At 40.7% G+C, this 17027-nt stretch overlaps 1 protein-coding gene across 1 annotated transcript in view; it reads left to right on the forward strand.

Moving 5' to 3' along the window:
* Positions 1–17027, forward strand: part of RSBN1 (round spermatid basic protein 1) — a 55524-nt gene that overhangs the window by 6415 nt on the left and 32082 nt on the right. The window contains exon 2 of the mRNA XM_077839484.1: positions 2787–3457. Coding sequence (XP_077695610.1) covers positions 2787–3457 — 671 coding nt within the window. The remainder of the gene's footprint in view (positions 1–2786; positions 3458–17027) is intronic.

Below are 17027 nucleotides of genomic sequence, written 5' to 3' on the forward strand. Positions count from 1 at the left end.
GGTAGTGATCGCACCAAAGTAGTTCAATTATACAGGACTTGAATGATTGCTAATTTTTTTCATTTGTGCACCCAAAACAAAAACAATGCAGATCATAAAATGGGTAGGAGAAAAAGGAGCTAGCTGTCTACAAACAGTCCCATTAATAGATCATAAGTAAGGCTAAGATTTTGTCATAGATATTTTTAGTAAAAGTCACAGACAGGTCATGAGCAATAGAGAAAAAGGCACAGAAGCCTGTGACCTGTCTGTGACTTTTATTAAAAATATCCGTGATACAATGGGAAGGGACTGGGCAGCTGTAGGGTGGGAGCTCTGCGGTCCCCACCACCTGTCGGGGCTCAGAGCTCTAGGGTCCTCCTGTCCCCTTCCTGGGGGGCTGGGAGCTTGGGGGGGCCCACTGCCTCAGGCGGCAGGGTTACTTCACAGCTCCCTGCCACTGTGGGAGGTGGTGGGACCCTGCAGCTCCCAGCTGCTGGGGTTGAAGTCATGACAGTCTTTGGAAGTCATGGATTCAGTGATCTCCATGACAAAATAGTAGCCTTAATCATAGGTCTCTCCCTTGGACTAGCTATATCAACCACCTTGCGTTAACTGTAATAAACAGGCAAATATATCTGGAAGCTTCTGATTGTCATCCTCAAAATCGAATCTGAAAACCTAAGAATTCAAAGATCTTGCCAAGTATCATATCTCTTGTGACACCCATGCATTTTTACAGCCTTCTCGCCGAGATTCTCAGGCATCCAATGTGGCTGGGGGTAACAACTGCAGTTTCTCCTGCTAGCCACAATAGGCAGCTATGACACCTGGCCTGGAGGAGAAAAAATGGGGTGGGGTCAGGGATGGGACTGAGAATAGATAGAGAATGTGGTTGGGTCTGAAGAGGGATAGGGAGAATTGGGCTGAAAAGGGATGGAGGTGGCTGCTTCTGCAGTTCCCCACATCCTGAATCCCAGGCTGCTACTGTCTACCTATCACAGCCTTCTCGGGGTATACCAGGCACACTCCCTTCAGTACCAGTTACTCTTTTAGCACAAGTGTAAGGAGCATGTGTGAAGATCCTGTGGTTAGATCCAGATAATCCATGTGGGAAACAGTATGTGATCATGTAACTGAAGACTATATATTGTATATGCACAAGTGAAGGGTGAACTGAAGCTGCACAAGTAGCATTAATTCTTGCATTCCCTACTTTAATGTTGGTTGTGAAGTCAACACCACATAAGTGATATATTAAATATAGGCATCTGTAGGAGCCACTCCTAGGTTAGCACTTAATCTCAACAGCTCTGGATCATGCCCTTAATGGGAGTCCTTCCATTGACTTTGGATCATATATTTATTGGCAGCCTTAGGGCATTGCCAGTGAGCTGCACAGCCTTTCACCAGTGTGAATCCAGCAAGCTTAGTAGGGATTTAAAAAAAAACAAACTCCTGTCTAATTGGCTTTGACCCCTTTATGAAATAAGTTTTTTGGGTCTCAACTTCAGTCCTGTATCACTTACCACCCTGTTAAACTAACTGGCATTCAGCAGTGAGGCCAAGAACTGCAAGGACCATGGGGTAACAGGGGTACTTCAGTTCCTATCTTCTGCTCCCCTCTAGCCTCTACACACATCATGTGGCACCTTAGAGACTAACAAATTTAAGGTGCCACAAGTACTCCTTTTCTTTTTGCGAATACAGGCTAACACGGCTGCTACTCTGAAACCTACACACAACATGGAATTTATCCATACAATGGGAATGTTAACATCATAATATTTTTCCAGCAAGTTATGTTTTGAAATAACTAGGTTGATGCTACATTCAGAGAAAGGTCTGTTGCATTTTGGACTCAAGTTATTACATTTCGAATGTGCATTCTCATATTGAAAGTAGATTACTGAAGTGTATAAAGCGTTTGGGGTGTGTGTGTGTGGGTCTTTTTTCTGAAGGACAATAATCTCATGCGTCTTAGTGTAACTTGGGCTCATTTGCAGTTTCTCCATCTTCCTGCCAGATGTTTCCACAGGCTTTTTTGGCTTTGAAGACTTAACTTTGATTAGTCAGTTTAGTAATTTTTTCCTTTAATTTGCTCTAAACATTTCTTTTTAAATATTACTATAAACTCTTGTACTAATAGTCTCTTTTTTACCACATTAGAGTGGTGATGGGTTTTGTTTTTTCTTTACCTTTCCTTCCTCACGCTCTTGTCCTGGCCCCAGATCTGCAAGTTGCTCTGCATAGTATGCCTGCTTGCACACCACCTGCGAGAGTGGGACCTAAATGTTTAACTCTTACCCACACTAACTTCTTTCACTTATTTGGTTTCTATTTTGTGGAGCTTCTAGTCTTTCCTAGATTGCAATGATTTATTGTGTTAATTGTAAGATGCACTTAGGATGCCTCTGAGTTTTTTAAATAAATAGCTAGCTTAAAAATGTCATTAGTGAAATCAAAATTTCTTAACAAAGATACTTATAGTTCCTCATTTGTTTTGGATTCTTTAAATAAATGTTCCAGTTTCTGATTCTGCCAGATTTTCTTCATTCAAGATTTTGTATAGTAACTAGATGTTGCTTTTCTTAGTGTTTTATGTAATCAAATGCAGCTTTTTGTTACATGTATGCCAATCCAAAAGCAGACATGCTAATATAATAAATTCAACCAATATGAAACCCGCTAATAGTTTTCTGAAAAAAGTGGCTTTAGGAAGTGTTGCATTTTTCTTAATTCCTTTTTGGATAAATCTGCTATAACTGTAGAACTCTAATCTTCCCATTGTTTTTGTTTTTTGCCAGAAACTCCAGATGAAAATGGCAAAACCCAGCAAGCAGACAGTCTTATTATGAAGAAGATAAAGAAAAAGAAAAAAAAGAAACACCGGGAGGATATGAGAGGGAAACGCCTTAAAATGTACAACAAAGAAGTACAAACAGTTTGTGCCGGACTTACTCGCATCAACAAAGAGATTCTGACTCAAGGACAGAGTGATAACTCAGAAGTGAACAAGGAATCCTTCAGGTACCTGAAAGATGAGCAGCTGTGTCGACTGAATTTGGGAATGCAGGAATATCGGGTACCCCAGGGAGTTCAGACACCATTTATGACTCACCAAGAGCACTCTGTTCGCAGCAGTTTCTTGAAAACTGGCACTAAATTTAGTAACTTTATTCATGAAGAACATCAGTCTAATGGTGGTGCTTTGGTCCTTCATGCCTACATGGATGAACTCTCATTTTTGTCTCCAGTGGAGATGGAGAGATTTGCAGAAGAATTTCTTGCTTTGTCATTCAGTGAAAATGAGAAAAATGCAGCCTACTATGCTTTAGCCATAGTACATGGGGCAGCTGCCTATTTGCCAGACTTCCTGGATTATTTTGCTTTTAATTTCCCTAACACTCCAGTGAAAATGGAAATCCTGGGCAAGAAGGACATAGAAACGACGACTATTTCAAATTTTCACACTCAGGTAATGTAAATGCTCTTAAACGTATGAAGATTCAACAATTTTTTTTGTTAGTCTCTGGATTTATACTGATGGACAAGAGATGAGTGATACAAATATCCATGGATTTTATCTTGAAGCATCTTCTCCCCACCCACTGGGGAAGATGATGGTATTTGTACCAGGTTGTTGTCCCTGGCCTGTACTTGGGGAAGCTCTATCTTTTTTGCATTCATGTCTGATTAGGAAATTTCTAAAATCTTAATCCCCATTCCAGAGCCTACTGACTAGTACAGAGGTCTCTGTACTAAGACAGTAGTTCTCAAACTTTAGCAACCCGAGGGACCCCCCACTTTGATTTAAACATTTTTGGGGCCCTCCAACCCCTGGTCCTACCTCTCTCTCTGCCCCCCTCACTCACTTTCATCGGTTTGGAGTGCAGGCCTTGGGAGGGAGTTTGCATGTGGGGTGGGGGCTGGGATTGGTGCAGGAGGAGGTGAGGGGTTCGGGTTCAAGCCCAATGGCACTTACCTCAGGCGGCTCCCAAAAGTGACTGGCACATCTCTCTGGCAGTGACTCCTAAGAAGGGGAGGCCAGGGGGTGTCTGCATGCTGCCCCTGCCCACAAGCACCGCTGCTGCAGTTCATGGCCAATGGGAGCCACAGAGTCAGCGCTCGGGAAGCTGCCTGCAGGGCCACAGGGATGTGCTGGCAGCTTCCACAAGCAGCGTGTGACCAGGACAGACAGGGAGCCTGCCTTAGCCCCACTGCCCCATCAAACTTTTAGTGCCTAAAATCTCCTGGTTTGGCTTCAGTAGCTTCTGGGGGCGGGGGGAGTTGAGTTGATCAGCAAGGCCTGTGGCCCACGAGGAGTTCCCTTAAGGACCCCAGTTTGAGAGAAACTACTAAGCTATTCCTTTCCCAGCCTTCCATTTAGTGGATCCTTCTCCCTGTTAATAGGTCCAGTACCTGCCTTTTCTATTGTTCCTAATTTTCACAAGCAGCAGCAACTAAAAATGAGACTTCAGAAGCCTCCCCTGGGCAACATATAGTAGCACTAAAATCAACCAGTTTTGTTAACTTTAAGCAGCTGCTTGTGAAAAATAAGAACAGCAGCAAAGTCGCACATCCATAAGGGATGGGAACTTTTTTAAAAACTGCAGAGATGGATTGTTTAGGCTGGGGTGGGCAAACTACAGCCCACGGGCCACATCGAGCCTGCCAGCAGATTTTAATCTGGCCCTTGAGCTCCTGCTGGGGAGCAGGATCTGGGGCTTGCCCCACTTCAGCCAGGATGTGGGGTCAGGGGCTGCGCATGAATGCTGCGGCTCCAGGAAGTAGCAGCATGTCCCCCCTCTGACTCCTATGGGTAAGGGCAGCCAGGGGACACTACACACTGCCTCCACCCCAAGTGCCATCCCTGCAGCTCCCATTGGCTGAGAACTGCAGCCAATGAGAGCTGCAGTGGCAGCGCCTGTGGATGGGGCAGTGCCTCCATGTAGGATCTGGAGGGGGGACGTGCTGCTGCTTCCAGGAGCTGCTTAAAGTAAGCACCACACAGAGCCTGAGCCCATCCCGTGTCCCAACCCTGATTTCCCCCACAAGCTGCTTGATTCCCCACTTGGGGAACCCTCCTGCACCCCAAACCGCTGCACCACCAGCCAGAGCCCTCCGCCCCCCTCCCGCACCCTGAACTCCTCTGGCCTCACCCACTCCTGCACCAATCCCAATTTTGTGAGCATTCATGGCCTGCCATACAATTTCCATCTCCAGATTTGGCTCTCAGGCCAAAAAGTTTTCCCACCCCTGGTTTAGGCCCTCTATTTGCCAGCAATAGGCTTCTAATCACCTGTGTTGTGTAGATATTTTCAAGCTCTGATAAAGTCAATATAACTTAGTTTGACTGTTTATACAGTAACTTCAAACTCTAGTTTTCCCGAGAGAATCTGCTTCAGTCCTGATCTAAAATATAACACAGTAATAGTGTCATGGGAACTTGCTATTCTGGGCACTTGTTAGCCTGTCTTTTTATCAGTAAACATCAGTATTTTACTTGTGATAGGAAAGTAAAATTTACAAGACTGTAATAGATGCCTGCAAACATAACTGACTTCCATATGCTCTAGTAATGTTTGTTGTAGGAAAAATTTGGCATTTAAAACAAACTGGAAACCACTTAAAATTCATATTACAAAACAAATGTTGGCCATACTAGATGATGCTGGCTAACCTGTAAAGTCACTCTCAAAGTGGGGATGTGCTCCAGTGACATTCAAACACATCACCTAGCCTGCTTATTAATCGTTGGTGGTTGTCGTCCACTTCGCGCCCCCCCCCCCCCAACCCCCTAATCTCCGTCTTTTATTTGGAATCCTAACTTTCCATTAACTTTTTGGCAGGCATTCCATCTGGGAAGACTTGCATTATCCCTCTGTGGGCCCAGTCTCCATTCTTATACCTAGAATTCATTGTTTTTTATGCAAGAGTCTTGGATAGATGAGGAATACAGGATTAGTTTGGATTAACTTTGATTTAGGAGTCTTGCTTGGGGAAATCAGCTACATCTAATTTGCTCTGAAAAAACACTTTTTCAAGCAAGGCCCATTGTTTAAATTGAGCTGGTAAAGCACATAAAGCTGGAAAAGAAGCTTGCCTTTCCCTGAGCCTTGAGTTGAATGAGCCAATAACAAAGCTAGGAACCAGTTATTCAAAAACAATCAGGATTTTGCCCCAGACTCAGATTTCAAAGGCTGTTTCTATGTTGGATCATTTTGCAGCTAAATATTTGAGTCTGTAGGATATCCAGTTCTCAACAGGTCCTTTTGCCATAAAGTTACCCATTCAGGAGTCAAATTTATATACTACTCATGACCTAACCTGTTTCTGTTTCTCCAGTTGATGTTCCGAGGCCTTATTACTTTCGTTCTTTGTAAATTAGTGACATCACGCTTTTGTTCAATCTATCTGCACAGCTCATACTTTACTAGTGAGTTACTGGATTTGTCCATGTGCTGTGTTAACTCAGGCTTCTCAATGTCTCCTATTTCCACCTACAATAAGTATACAAAGTAGAATTGTAAATATTAGAATATCTCTAAAGCTCTCTCTACAGTAGAGAGAGCAGGCAAGGCTGATACAGAGAGGTCGCAAGGTGGCGCGACCTCGTGGAGGAACATGCAAAACAAAAAGCATCTTGGATTTTGACATTCATAGTTTTTGTTTTTGGTGGTGGTTTTATTCCTTTAAGGTTTTTTTATCCTTATAAAATCCTATTTAACCTTACAAGAGGCAGGAGCACAACAGCATGTTACCTAACTTGCAAAATAAGCCAGGTCTATTGAAGCCACCTAAGAAATGCATGCCAGAGGATGCATATATTTGCCATGTTGTAAAAAACGACTTGAAAATTTAGTTGTGGTTTTTTAATCTAAAGATTGAGAAGTTAGCCCACTGTACTTGGGATGGGGAAGAGGCAACACCACAGAAGAAAAGAGTGTTGACAAAACAGGACGACTCTGGTAGAAGCATTGGCCAAATCTATATTCAGTGTTCCCATTTGAGACTAAAAACTATTCCTGTGAACAAATAAAATACCAAACTTGTCTTCCTTAAACATTTTAAATGGAGGTGAGGTTTACCTAATGAAACAATATTTATTATCTGCTTATGCCAAAGCACGTTTAGCTGTGAGCTAGTCTTTCAGCAGGTGTTAACAGAATTTTCAGTTCGTGTTGCCAGATCTGTGCATTCCCTGCTACCATTATGACTTTTTGGCTATGCCTATACTACAGGGTAGGGGTTTCCCTCCCCCACTCCACCCCCTGCTTGCGTACAGCTATTTTTGCTAGTTCTTATTAAGCTAGCATGGGTGTAAATACCAGAGTAGCTGCAGTAGCACGGGTAGCAGCTGCAGAGGCATGGCTTAGCTGGGCCAAGTACAGACCTGCCTGAAACAGAGTATATACCTTACCCATGCTACCGTGGTATGCTGGTATACTCGTACTGGCTCAATGAGAGCTAGGACAAATGTGTGCACGTCAAGGGATAAGTGTTTTGAAGTGTTGACAGCGCTAAAGAGGGTTTACAACACTCCATGCACAGAGTGAACTCTAATTGGTCTGGAATTGGTAAACACAAATGGCTACTCAGCAGCAAGAACTTAAATGTTTGTAATAATATTGACATCTGTAACCTATGCTTTGCTGTCAGAAAACTATTTAACCTACAGAAATAAGATTCATAGAAGTCTTGTCTGCAGTTTTTTTGCTATTGTACCCTCTAGCAACTCAATTGCTTGATTTTTAGTGCCTACAATAACCCTTGATGGTTGAAATTGCCAGCTAAATGAATGCATAAATGGACTATGACCACTGAATCAAAAAGTTGGAGCAGTTTTGATGTTCTACAGGTCAGCCCAGTCCAGTAAAGAATTTTGTTAAAACCTGCCCTGTAACCCGGGGTGCCTCTGTGTTGTGCATTTTTGGTTCAGAACTCTGACATCAGCATGCTCGCAGCACAGTGATCTCACCCTGGCTTCCACCCGACTGGTTACTCCTTGCAGGGCTGATACTAACACCCTCCCAATCCTGAGTTCTCCTCAAAAACATCTTTCTCTGCAGTGCTCAATCCCTTCTGACTGTAGCACCCACAGACCATTATTAAGTTTGCTGCTTTAAAGAGAGTACACAGCAGCTTATTCAATTAGTGGGATGACAAGCCACCTACTTCAGTCAAACAACTGAGTTGGCTTATGGTAAAAGTTAAAGCAAGTTCCTTAACAAAAGGATGTATGTTTAAGTGATTCTGAGTATAAGGAAGAAGGATAAAAGTAGTTACAAACAAAAGTAAAAATATACTTCTAAGACTAAAACTCACTTAACAAATGTTTTTTGTTCAGTGTTACTCACCATAGTCATTCTTCCAGGATGGCTAGCCAACCCATTCTTTAGCCAGGACTCAACACACTGAGCTCAAAGACCTTGGTTTCCTTCCTTCCTTCCTTAGATGATGGATAAAATAAGTTTTCTCTCCCCTCTTTAGTCATCAAACCTTTGAAATTTATTCTTCTGAAGTGTATTCCTAGATAAAGTTCCTTTGCTCAGTGCAGGTACCATGCTGTCTAGTGTAGATGCCATGATGGCTTCTCCTCCCACCTTTGATTTTTTTACAATGCAGTTAATCTTTCTGCAATCTTTGCTACAAATGAATAGCACACTGTCCTTGGTCACACCTGGCTTGGGATGTTGGCCCCTTTTTTTGGTCTGGAAAAAGGTATTTATCGGCTTCCCTTGACAAGCGTGGTTAAAACACATCTTAGTTGCACATTTATATCATTCTTTGTAGGTTAACAATACATACACCATGCAGTAATAAAGATCAGTGAGTCATTAGTTTTCCAATTATAATTGGGGGGGAAAAAAATGACACACGTGTGAGGTGTTTAAGCTGGTCAGGCCATCTGAGTCTTACTGTTATGTACCTTAGAGGCTTTTAAGGCCTCTCTTGACAAAGCCCTTGCTGGGATGACTTAGTTGGTGTTGGTCCTGCTTTGAGCAGGGGATTGGACTAGATCTCCTGAGGTCTCTTCCAACCCTAATCTTCTATGATTCTATAGATGCTGCTAATTTAGGATTTACCTTGAACAATTCTGCATTCAAGTTTCTTTGCCAGGAGCTTTCCCTTTTAAAAAAAAAAAAAAAAAAAAAAAAAAAAATTTGATGGCTTGAATTATTTCTTCCTTAGTTGCGGTGTCTTGTTGATATCAAGATCTTCTTCTGCCTCCTGGATGTTTGCTTCCTCTTTAGGTGTCTCCCTGTTCAGCAATTCTTTGAAATGCCCAGTGCGTTTCTTCTCTTTCAGTTGCTAGTAGGTGTCCTTGTTTCTGAGTAGTGTGTGTTTGGTGTCTTCCATTTACCACTGATAAGCCATGTCATTTTGTAGACAGTTCCTTGTTCATCATCACAAGCAGCTGCATCCTCTCCTTGTGTTGCCGGATTGCCAACGTAATGCAGTTTGTCCACTCTCACAAGGAGTTTGACTTCCTAATATGCCTTGCTATACTACTCATGGTATTTGTCCAGTGGTGAAAGCTGAAAGGAAGCCACTGGCATGAAGACTGAAGTGCTCAACACCAAGACAAAAACCAAACTTGTTTTTTGGAACATACCGACAATATATGAAACAGGGAAGCTAGCTCAGGTCACAGCAGAGATGAGAAACTACAGCTTACACATCCTGGGTGTCAGTGAGAGCAGATAAATGGGATCAGGAAGATTAACAGCAGCCTTGAGAGAAACTTTACTGTTTTCTGGGTGGGATGATGGACAACACCATGAGGGTGTTGCATCCTGTTTGAAGAAGGGAGTGGAGTATTCCCTGCCTGAATGGAAATCCATCAGCAGCAGACTTACGAGACTCAGACTGAAAGGGAAACATAATATCACCCTGATTCAGTGATATGCTCTGACAAATGACAGTGATGAAGAAGTAAAGAACAAATTCTACCTTAACTACAGGCAAAGTTAGGGAGAGGACCCATGTCACGACCTAATTATCATCATAGGAGACCTGAATGCCAGGTCGGTAAGGACAACACAAATGATGACAGAGCAATGGGAAGACATGGGTGTGGCACCATGAATGAAAAAGAAGAAAGGCTTGTTGGTTTCTGTAATATGAATGACCTAATCATCGGCGGAACCCTCTTTGAACATTGTGAAATTCACAAGCTGACATGGTGCTCTCCAAATGGTAGAGATAAGAACCAGATTGGCCATTGATCATGATATGGTCAATGGTGAGGCTCACTGACAGATGTGAAAGTGAGAGGGGGTGGAGGGAGATGTTGGCAGTGACCACTACCTTGTGACAGCCTCCATCAAGCTAAAACTGAAGTGTGGGACCACCGAACAAGGGACACAGACGTTATGACATTGACAAGCTAAAGTCCCCTGAAATAGAGAGAGCCTTCATTCTGCAATTAAAGAACAGGTTTCAAGCACTTGCAGACCTTGATGAAGAGGAGGGGAATGCAGATGAGATCAGCAAGAAGTAGGACAAAGTAACAGCAATTTATAAACGGCAGTGAAGCCTGTCTAAGCTACAGGCGGAAGAGAAGTAAGGAGTGGATTACACCCAGCACATCCAAACACCATAAAAACCAGACAAGCCCTGAAGAAAACAGTTTGACACAATCCCAGAAGCATAATGTACAACCTCTAAATTCTTAAAGTACACACTTAGCTTTGTCACATCAATCAAGCTGTCGTGAGAATGTAGAGTTGTATGTTTGACTAAAAAGCTGCGTCTGCATAGCCCAGCAGTTAGGACTACAGGGTTGTAAGTTGAAGCATACACTAGTGTGCTACACACTAACTCTCCTGTGTGGATGCTGCTAGTGTGACCTAAAACAGGAATCCATTAATGCAAAGTAGGAGCCTTTTAGTTTGTACCTCTAGGTCAGGTCCCTAAGGGAGAGTTACAGCACAGTATGCTAATGCATGCTGCAGTTTACACTGTCTGTAGTCTGATTACTATGGGACCATGTAGGTAAGCCCTAAACTGTTTCTAAATTATAGAAAGCAGTTACAACTTTTAAAACTTACTGTTCTTGAAAGGTGCTAGAGAGAACTGAAGTTCTGTGTCTACAGAAGAGAGCACGGTGGCATAAGTTTTGTAACACGGTCCTGTGAATATCTACCTCTTGATGTGGAGGGACCACCTCTAGGGTTAAGAAGCTTCCTAAAAGCACATTCATTAGTCTCTCTACTCATTTGGCAATAAAACTGCCCAGATTGGTAGCTTGTGTATTGTGGCCATTGCTGTAGTAGGAATTAGGCTATGTACAGAATTTACTTTATTTACAGGATCTTAAAATTAATGTCTCTGCAGAACTTAAACTTATGGTAGTATATTCCTATGTAATTGGCTTAGTTGAACATCTTGACAGTGCAGTTCAGTGGAATTTTGCAGTTGAAACTCCAGAGATCTAAAAAACTGCTTATATTTGGGCCTTTGAAAGAGGCTTGTACTCTTCAAAGTGTCAGCCTGAACCAAATATTCATGAAAATATCTATTTTTGGTGAGGTAGAGGGTAGCTGGAGTTACTTGTTAACTTTTGCTCTTCAAATATGCAACACATTTTCTTCCAGCACCAAAGTCTTGACCTAGAATCTGAGAATCTTACCGTTATTTCTGGCATGTTGATCAATAAAGATTCTATAATCTGAATCTAGTTAGCAATTCTATTTTGTTCTGGCGCACATCAGCTCCAGCAAGTTCTTCCAGAACTGTATTAGATCTGGGGTGTGAATAACTTATTTTAGTAAGTGAGCATCACTGTCTCAAAGCTAGCTGACCCACAAAATAGGAAGATGCCCTCTTCAGAGAACTAGTTTTGATTTGGGTACCTAAAACAAACAACTCTAGAGAGCAAATGCTTCTTGCTGACCTCTCTGGGGAAGTGAGAACAAGATGTCTTAACATGGGTTAAATTGCATTGTCTGTCTCTCATGACTAGTTAAAAACCAATCTTACTAAATGTTTCTAAATCCAACTTTGAAACCAGTTCTGTGTGAAGAGAGAAGACTAGTGCTAGCAATGGTTGAATGCACCTGCCTTGTAAGGCAATCTGGAAGCCTATATATATATTTTTTTTTCACTCCCTAAAAGCAAAGGGGTTAAGTTTGTTCATCTTCCCTCTTTGGTAGAGATGGTTTATTTTCTTTGCAGTGTAAGACATGTATATCTGAAATGAAATATTTTTGCTCATGTAAAGCCTGAATGTTTCTCATTTTTATTTTTGCTTCCTTTCACCAATTTCTCTTAAACTCTGTTGGGGATGCTGTATTAGATATAACAATGATACTTTAATTCCTGCAGCTGAATATCCTCCGCTATGAGTTAATTGTTAATAGTTTGCCTTTTTTGTTTTAAGGAAATACTTAAGGGTTCAATCAGTTATCGCTATAGAGTGTAGAGAAATAAGACCGTTCTGCCCATTCTTGCAACACAAACAATATAAAGAGATGAGATTATAATTTTTCTTACCTGCCTTTTATTTTAAAATATCAGCACATCAGATGTTAACACGAGTGTTGTAAAACTACCTTCTCTATATCTGATTTGACTGCCTCCTGAAATGTCCAAGACTAACTTTGCTCTTACTTTCTTGAACAAAAGCTTGTTCTGTTTACATAATGTGCTAATTATTGGGCAATTTAAACTTCTTACAGAAAATATATTGTGTTAAGCTTCTATGTGAAACTTAATTAGACTTACCACGTTTTTAAAAGCTAGCAAGACTTGTTTAATGTCCACACTACTTCTCTAATTCTAAATGATTGTCATTCACCAAATGCGGGGGGAAAAGAAACCTACTGGAATGGCTTAACCAAATTTCTTTTGTTCTTGTTTCCACCTTTCTGCTTTCAAGTAGTAAGCTTGTTTGTATTCTTACTTTCAGCTTCCTGCCCAAGTACTCAAATGGCTGGCTTCCAAAATGTCAAATCAACTGCATTGTGTATCTTAAACTGCCTTTTTTTTTTTTTCATTCAAGTGTCAAGAGCATGTTAGAGTACCTTGGCCAATTAATAGTTAACTTCAAGAGGCATAATCTCAGACTCTAGATTTATGTAGATGTTGGAGGGTACATGCTAGGAGGAAGTGTGCTGCTTATTCCATCTGTGCCAATGGGGGGAGAGGAGAGGTCTAAACTATTAATTAATATACAATTTAATTTAAATTTAAACCACTAATTAATATACAATTTAAAAGCTATAGCTTTTTCCTAGAACATGCATATTTTTTCATTTCTAGTGTGCCTTCCTTTCAAATGGCTTAAGGCTTTACGAACACCAATACCCTTAGCCTCCTCTACTTTACAACTAGGTAAATATTACTGATTTTTCCAGGTAGTGGAAACTTAGATATGTTTTGGGGGTAGTCAAGAATGATGCATTTCAGAAACAAGTGAAGACCTAATCCCTATTAATGCAGAGAATATCTAAAATTGTCTGTCATTCTTATGCTTACTCATTCCTTCCTCTATGACCCACTTTTCCCATGCTAATCATGCAGCTATTCCATAAGACCAATAAACACTGTGATAGTTCTTTATAACTAGTTCTACTCTTTTTTTTTTTATTAACCTCACCATCACACTGCTACCACCATTGAAGGGAGAGTAAAGAATGAAATTTGGTCCATTATAAGTCAGAAGCTGATCCAAGATAGAACCCTAAACTCCCTCTTTACTCAACATGTTACCAGTATGGAGTGAATAACTTTAAGCAACATTTATTACTCTTAAAACACCAAAGTGCTATACTAAGTGTGAGATTATTAGTACCTTCTGTCCCACTTAAAAGGGTGCCTAAAACTCTAGCCCAAGCACCTAGTGGGATGAAGAAACTGCCATCTAGTGATTTTATAATTAACTCAAAGCAGTGAGACCTTGTAGTTGTTGAGGGTGAGGTGGTCACAAATGCTTGCTCAGAAGCAAATGCTTAAGTTAAAAACAAGAGGGACTCCTTCTGGACAGCATGCTCTCATGGTTGGTCGTCATCTTGTTAGTGTGCACAGACAAATGACCCAGTCACTTATCTGCCTCTGAAAGAAGAGGGATGAGGCTGTGTAAAGTGAAAATGACTTTTTGGGGAGGGGAGGAAAGGTACATATCTAAGAGATCACAAGAAGGCAAGCACAAAGTAACCAACAAGCAAAGTCTCACTGGGAAATAAACTATACTCAAAAGTTGAGACAGGTCTTGTTGCTGGAGTTTGGCTGGGTGCCAATCTAAACATTAAAATTTCCTTTTCCTTTAGCAGACACGGTCTGCATCACTATCATTAAACTGTGTTTTGGCCACCCAAACTTCCTATGGTATGTTTAGTGCATAAATAAAACTTGCACAGTGAAGTGACATTCCATATGTTTGACATCACCACTGACCTGTTTAAACTGTGGGCTACAGGTCAGATTCTGTCCCATGACACTGCTCATGTGCCACAAAAGGATCAGACAGGCTGTAAGCTACCTGCTAGGGATTCTCCCATTGTGGGAGGATTCTCCGTTTGACATGACATCACTTCTGCATTTTGACGGTTTTGGGGTTCAACAGACAAGTAAGGGACTATCTCACCACCAGGACTGTAATCCTAGTTGTCTCTGTGCTGTGCAGCCTAGATTCAGAGCCCTGACACCAGCAACATGCTCACAGCAAAGTAGCCTTGCCCTTGCTTCCACCAGCCTTGGTTATTCCTTGCTTGGTGACCGCAACAGCTTCCCAGTCCTAAATTTCCCCCAAACCATCTGCCCTGTAGTGTCCAGCCCTCTTGCTGAACACTTAAAAGTTTGCTGTTTTCTTAGACAGGGCCCACCAGTTTAACAAACACTAGTTTAATCAAAACACCATAAAAAAATTCAGTAAAACAAGCATTTAAAAAAAAGGATGGGTTAAGTGATACCAAGTGTAAGTAATAGAAAGGGTTACAATCAAACAAAAGTAAAAATATATTTCTAAGATTAAAACCTGATTTAACAAACTAGAGTCTTTTGTTCGAAGAAGTTTCTCTTTTCCAGCATGGCTGACCAGACTTTCTGGCCGGGCACTTCAAGCTTTGTGAAAGGTTGTATGTGTGGTGCTGTTTTTGTTTGTTTCTTTTGGTGGAAGATGCCAAAATAGTGTTTCTTTCTGCTTACATCTTCCCAAAGTTCACTGACCCTGCTTCGAGTGGCAGGAAGACTTCCTGGAGGTGCAGTCTCTGTCCCCAGTTGAGAATAAGTGGTCCTCTTTCCCTGCTTGTTCCCCTGATGTCTTTGTTTGCCATGTCTATAATTGAGCCTCTCTTTGGTCACACTTTACTTAATTTACATTGAAGACACATTCCTTAGTCTGGAACAGGCATGGCTTAGGTTGGGGTAGTCAATTTTTTTATCAAGGCCCAAATTTCTTGGTTAAAGTATAGTTAAGGTACAGACTCCAGAGAAAATAATAATAAAACCAATAATTAAACTGAAATATTTTGTGGTCTGTTCAAAAATGTCTGGTGGCCCAGATTTTGTTTGTGGTCCACCTGCTGACTACCCTGGCTTAGGCACTGCTTATCAAATACATATCTATGAAGTCCTTTTTGGGTTTACTATACATACATCACACAAGAATATTAATTATCAATGAGTTATTATTTTTCCAGTGATATTACATGCACCTTTTGGGTATCATCATGACAAGTGTGCCAGCTGGCATTGGGGTGCTCTTAATGGGTCACATTCATCTTCCTCTTTGCAAGCCCCAGTATAAGGGCTGAGGAAGAATAGCTGCTGGAGAATGCTGCAGTCTGGAAATCCCTAGCTAGTAGATGGTCTCTTGAAAGATATTGTTAGCTGGCACATAAGGTAAGGGTAAGTGGTACCTACTTCATGTTCCATAAATCTTAAAACAGAAGGCCCACATACAGTAGAAAAACACTTTAAAAAATTAGCTGTTTTCTTTTATTTTTTTACAAGAAACTTGTCAAATTTTGAAATAATTCAGCAATATACTTGGTTCTTTGAAACTAGTGTGATTTAACATTTTGTACATCAGAAATAAAAACGTTTATTTCAAGATTTGGATCCGGAATTATAATTTATGCAGTAACATATAACACTATCTAGGTTTATTTTATTTTTTCTTCAGATTGGAATAAGTATCAGTCAGATGTTTGTCTTTTGTCAGCTGGAAATTTTCCCTTGCTTTCGTTCAGAGAAAACTACAGCTTGTGAGTGTATATCACTTCCAGATAAAGCCTGTCCCTTTTGGCTTCATCAGTAGAACCTGCAAAATACTGATGAACCTCTGAATGATCTAAAGGTGAACCTTAAAGGGCCAGATTCTCAGCTGGTATAAATTACTGTACCGCCTACTTCGCTATTCTGACTTGACCCCATCTTGGCTAGCCTAGGGACTTCATATTCTCCAAATCTTTGTTTTTCTTCAATCTACTGCTAGATTGGTTTCAGAGTAACAGCCCAGAACAAGAATTTAGTTTCTTCTGCTTTATTCTATTCCCATACTAGCTCTGAACAAGGTGGATTTGATTTAAATCACTAGTCAGGAAGACTCTATTTGATCATGGATTTCTAAATAAATGTACATTCTTGTTTGGTATAACTTAATGCATATTCTCCACAACTCAGATGTAGGTTTCATTTTTCAAAGGTGTACACTATATACATTTTTAAGTGATTTATTTTGCAAACTTTTTGGATTAGTTTTACAGCTATATCAGAAAATGAATGATTGGTTACTTCATTTACCAAAGTTAACTGAAGCAGATAGTTCACCTCTCAATGATTTCATAAATATCTCCAATTCAACAGGTTAATCATTAATATTTGGAGCATTTTCTTGCCATGCTGTATTAGGAGAACCTCACCAGACATTAAAATTTTTATTTAACTAAAACAACATTATGTAGTCTGGATTTTTTTTCTTCAACAGCTAACATAATATTTTAACAAAACAAACATTTTAATTTAGTTAAACATCCAAGTTTTTTTAAATCAGATTTGTTTTTGTTAAAATTGTTAACTAAAATAGTTAAACAAAATAG

The sequence above is a fragment of the Eretmochelys imbricata genome, chromosome 21 (genome assembly GCF_965152235.1).
Source record: "Eretmochelys imbricata isolate rEreImb1 chromosome 21, rEreImb1.hap1, whole genome shotgun sequence".
NCBI classification, from domain to species: domain Eukaryota; kingdom Metazoa; phylum Chordata; order Testudines; family Cheloniidae; genus Eretmochelys; species Eretmochelys imbricata.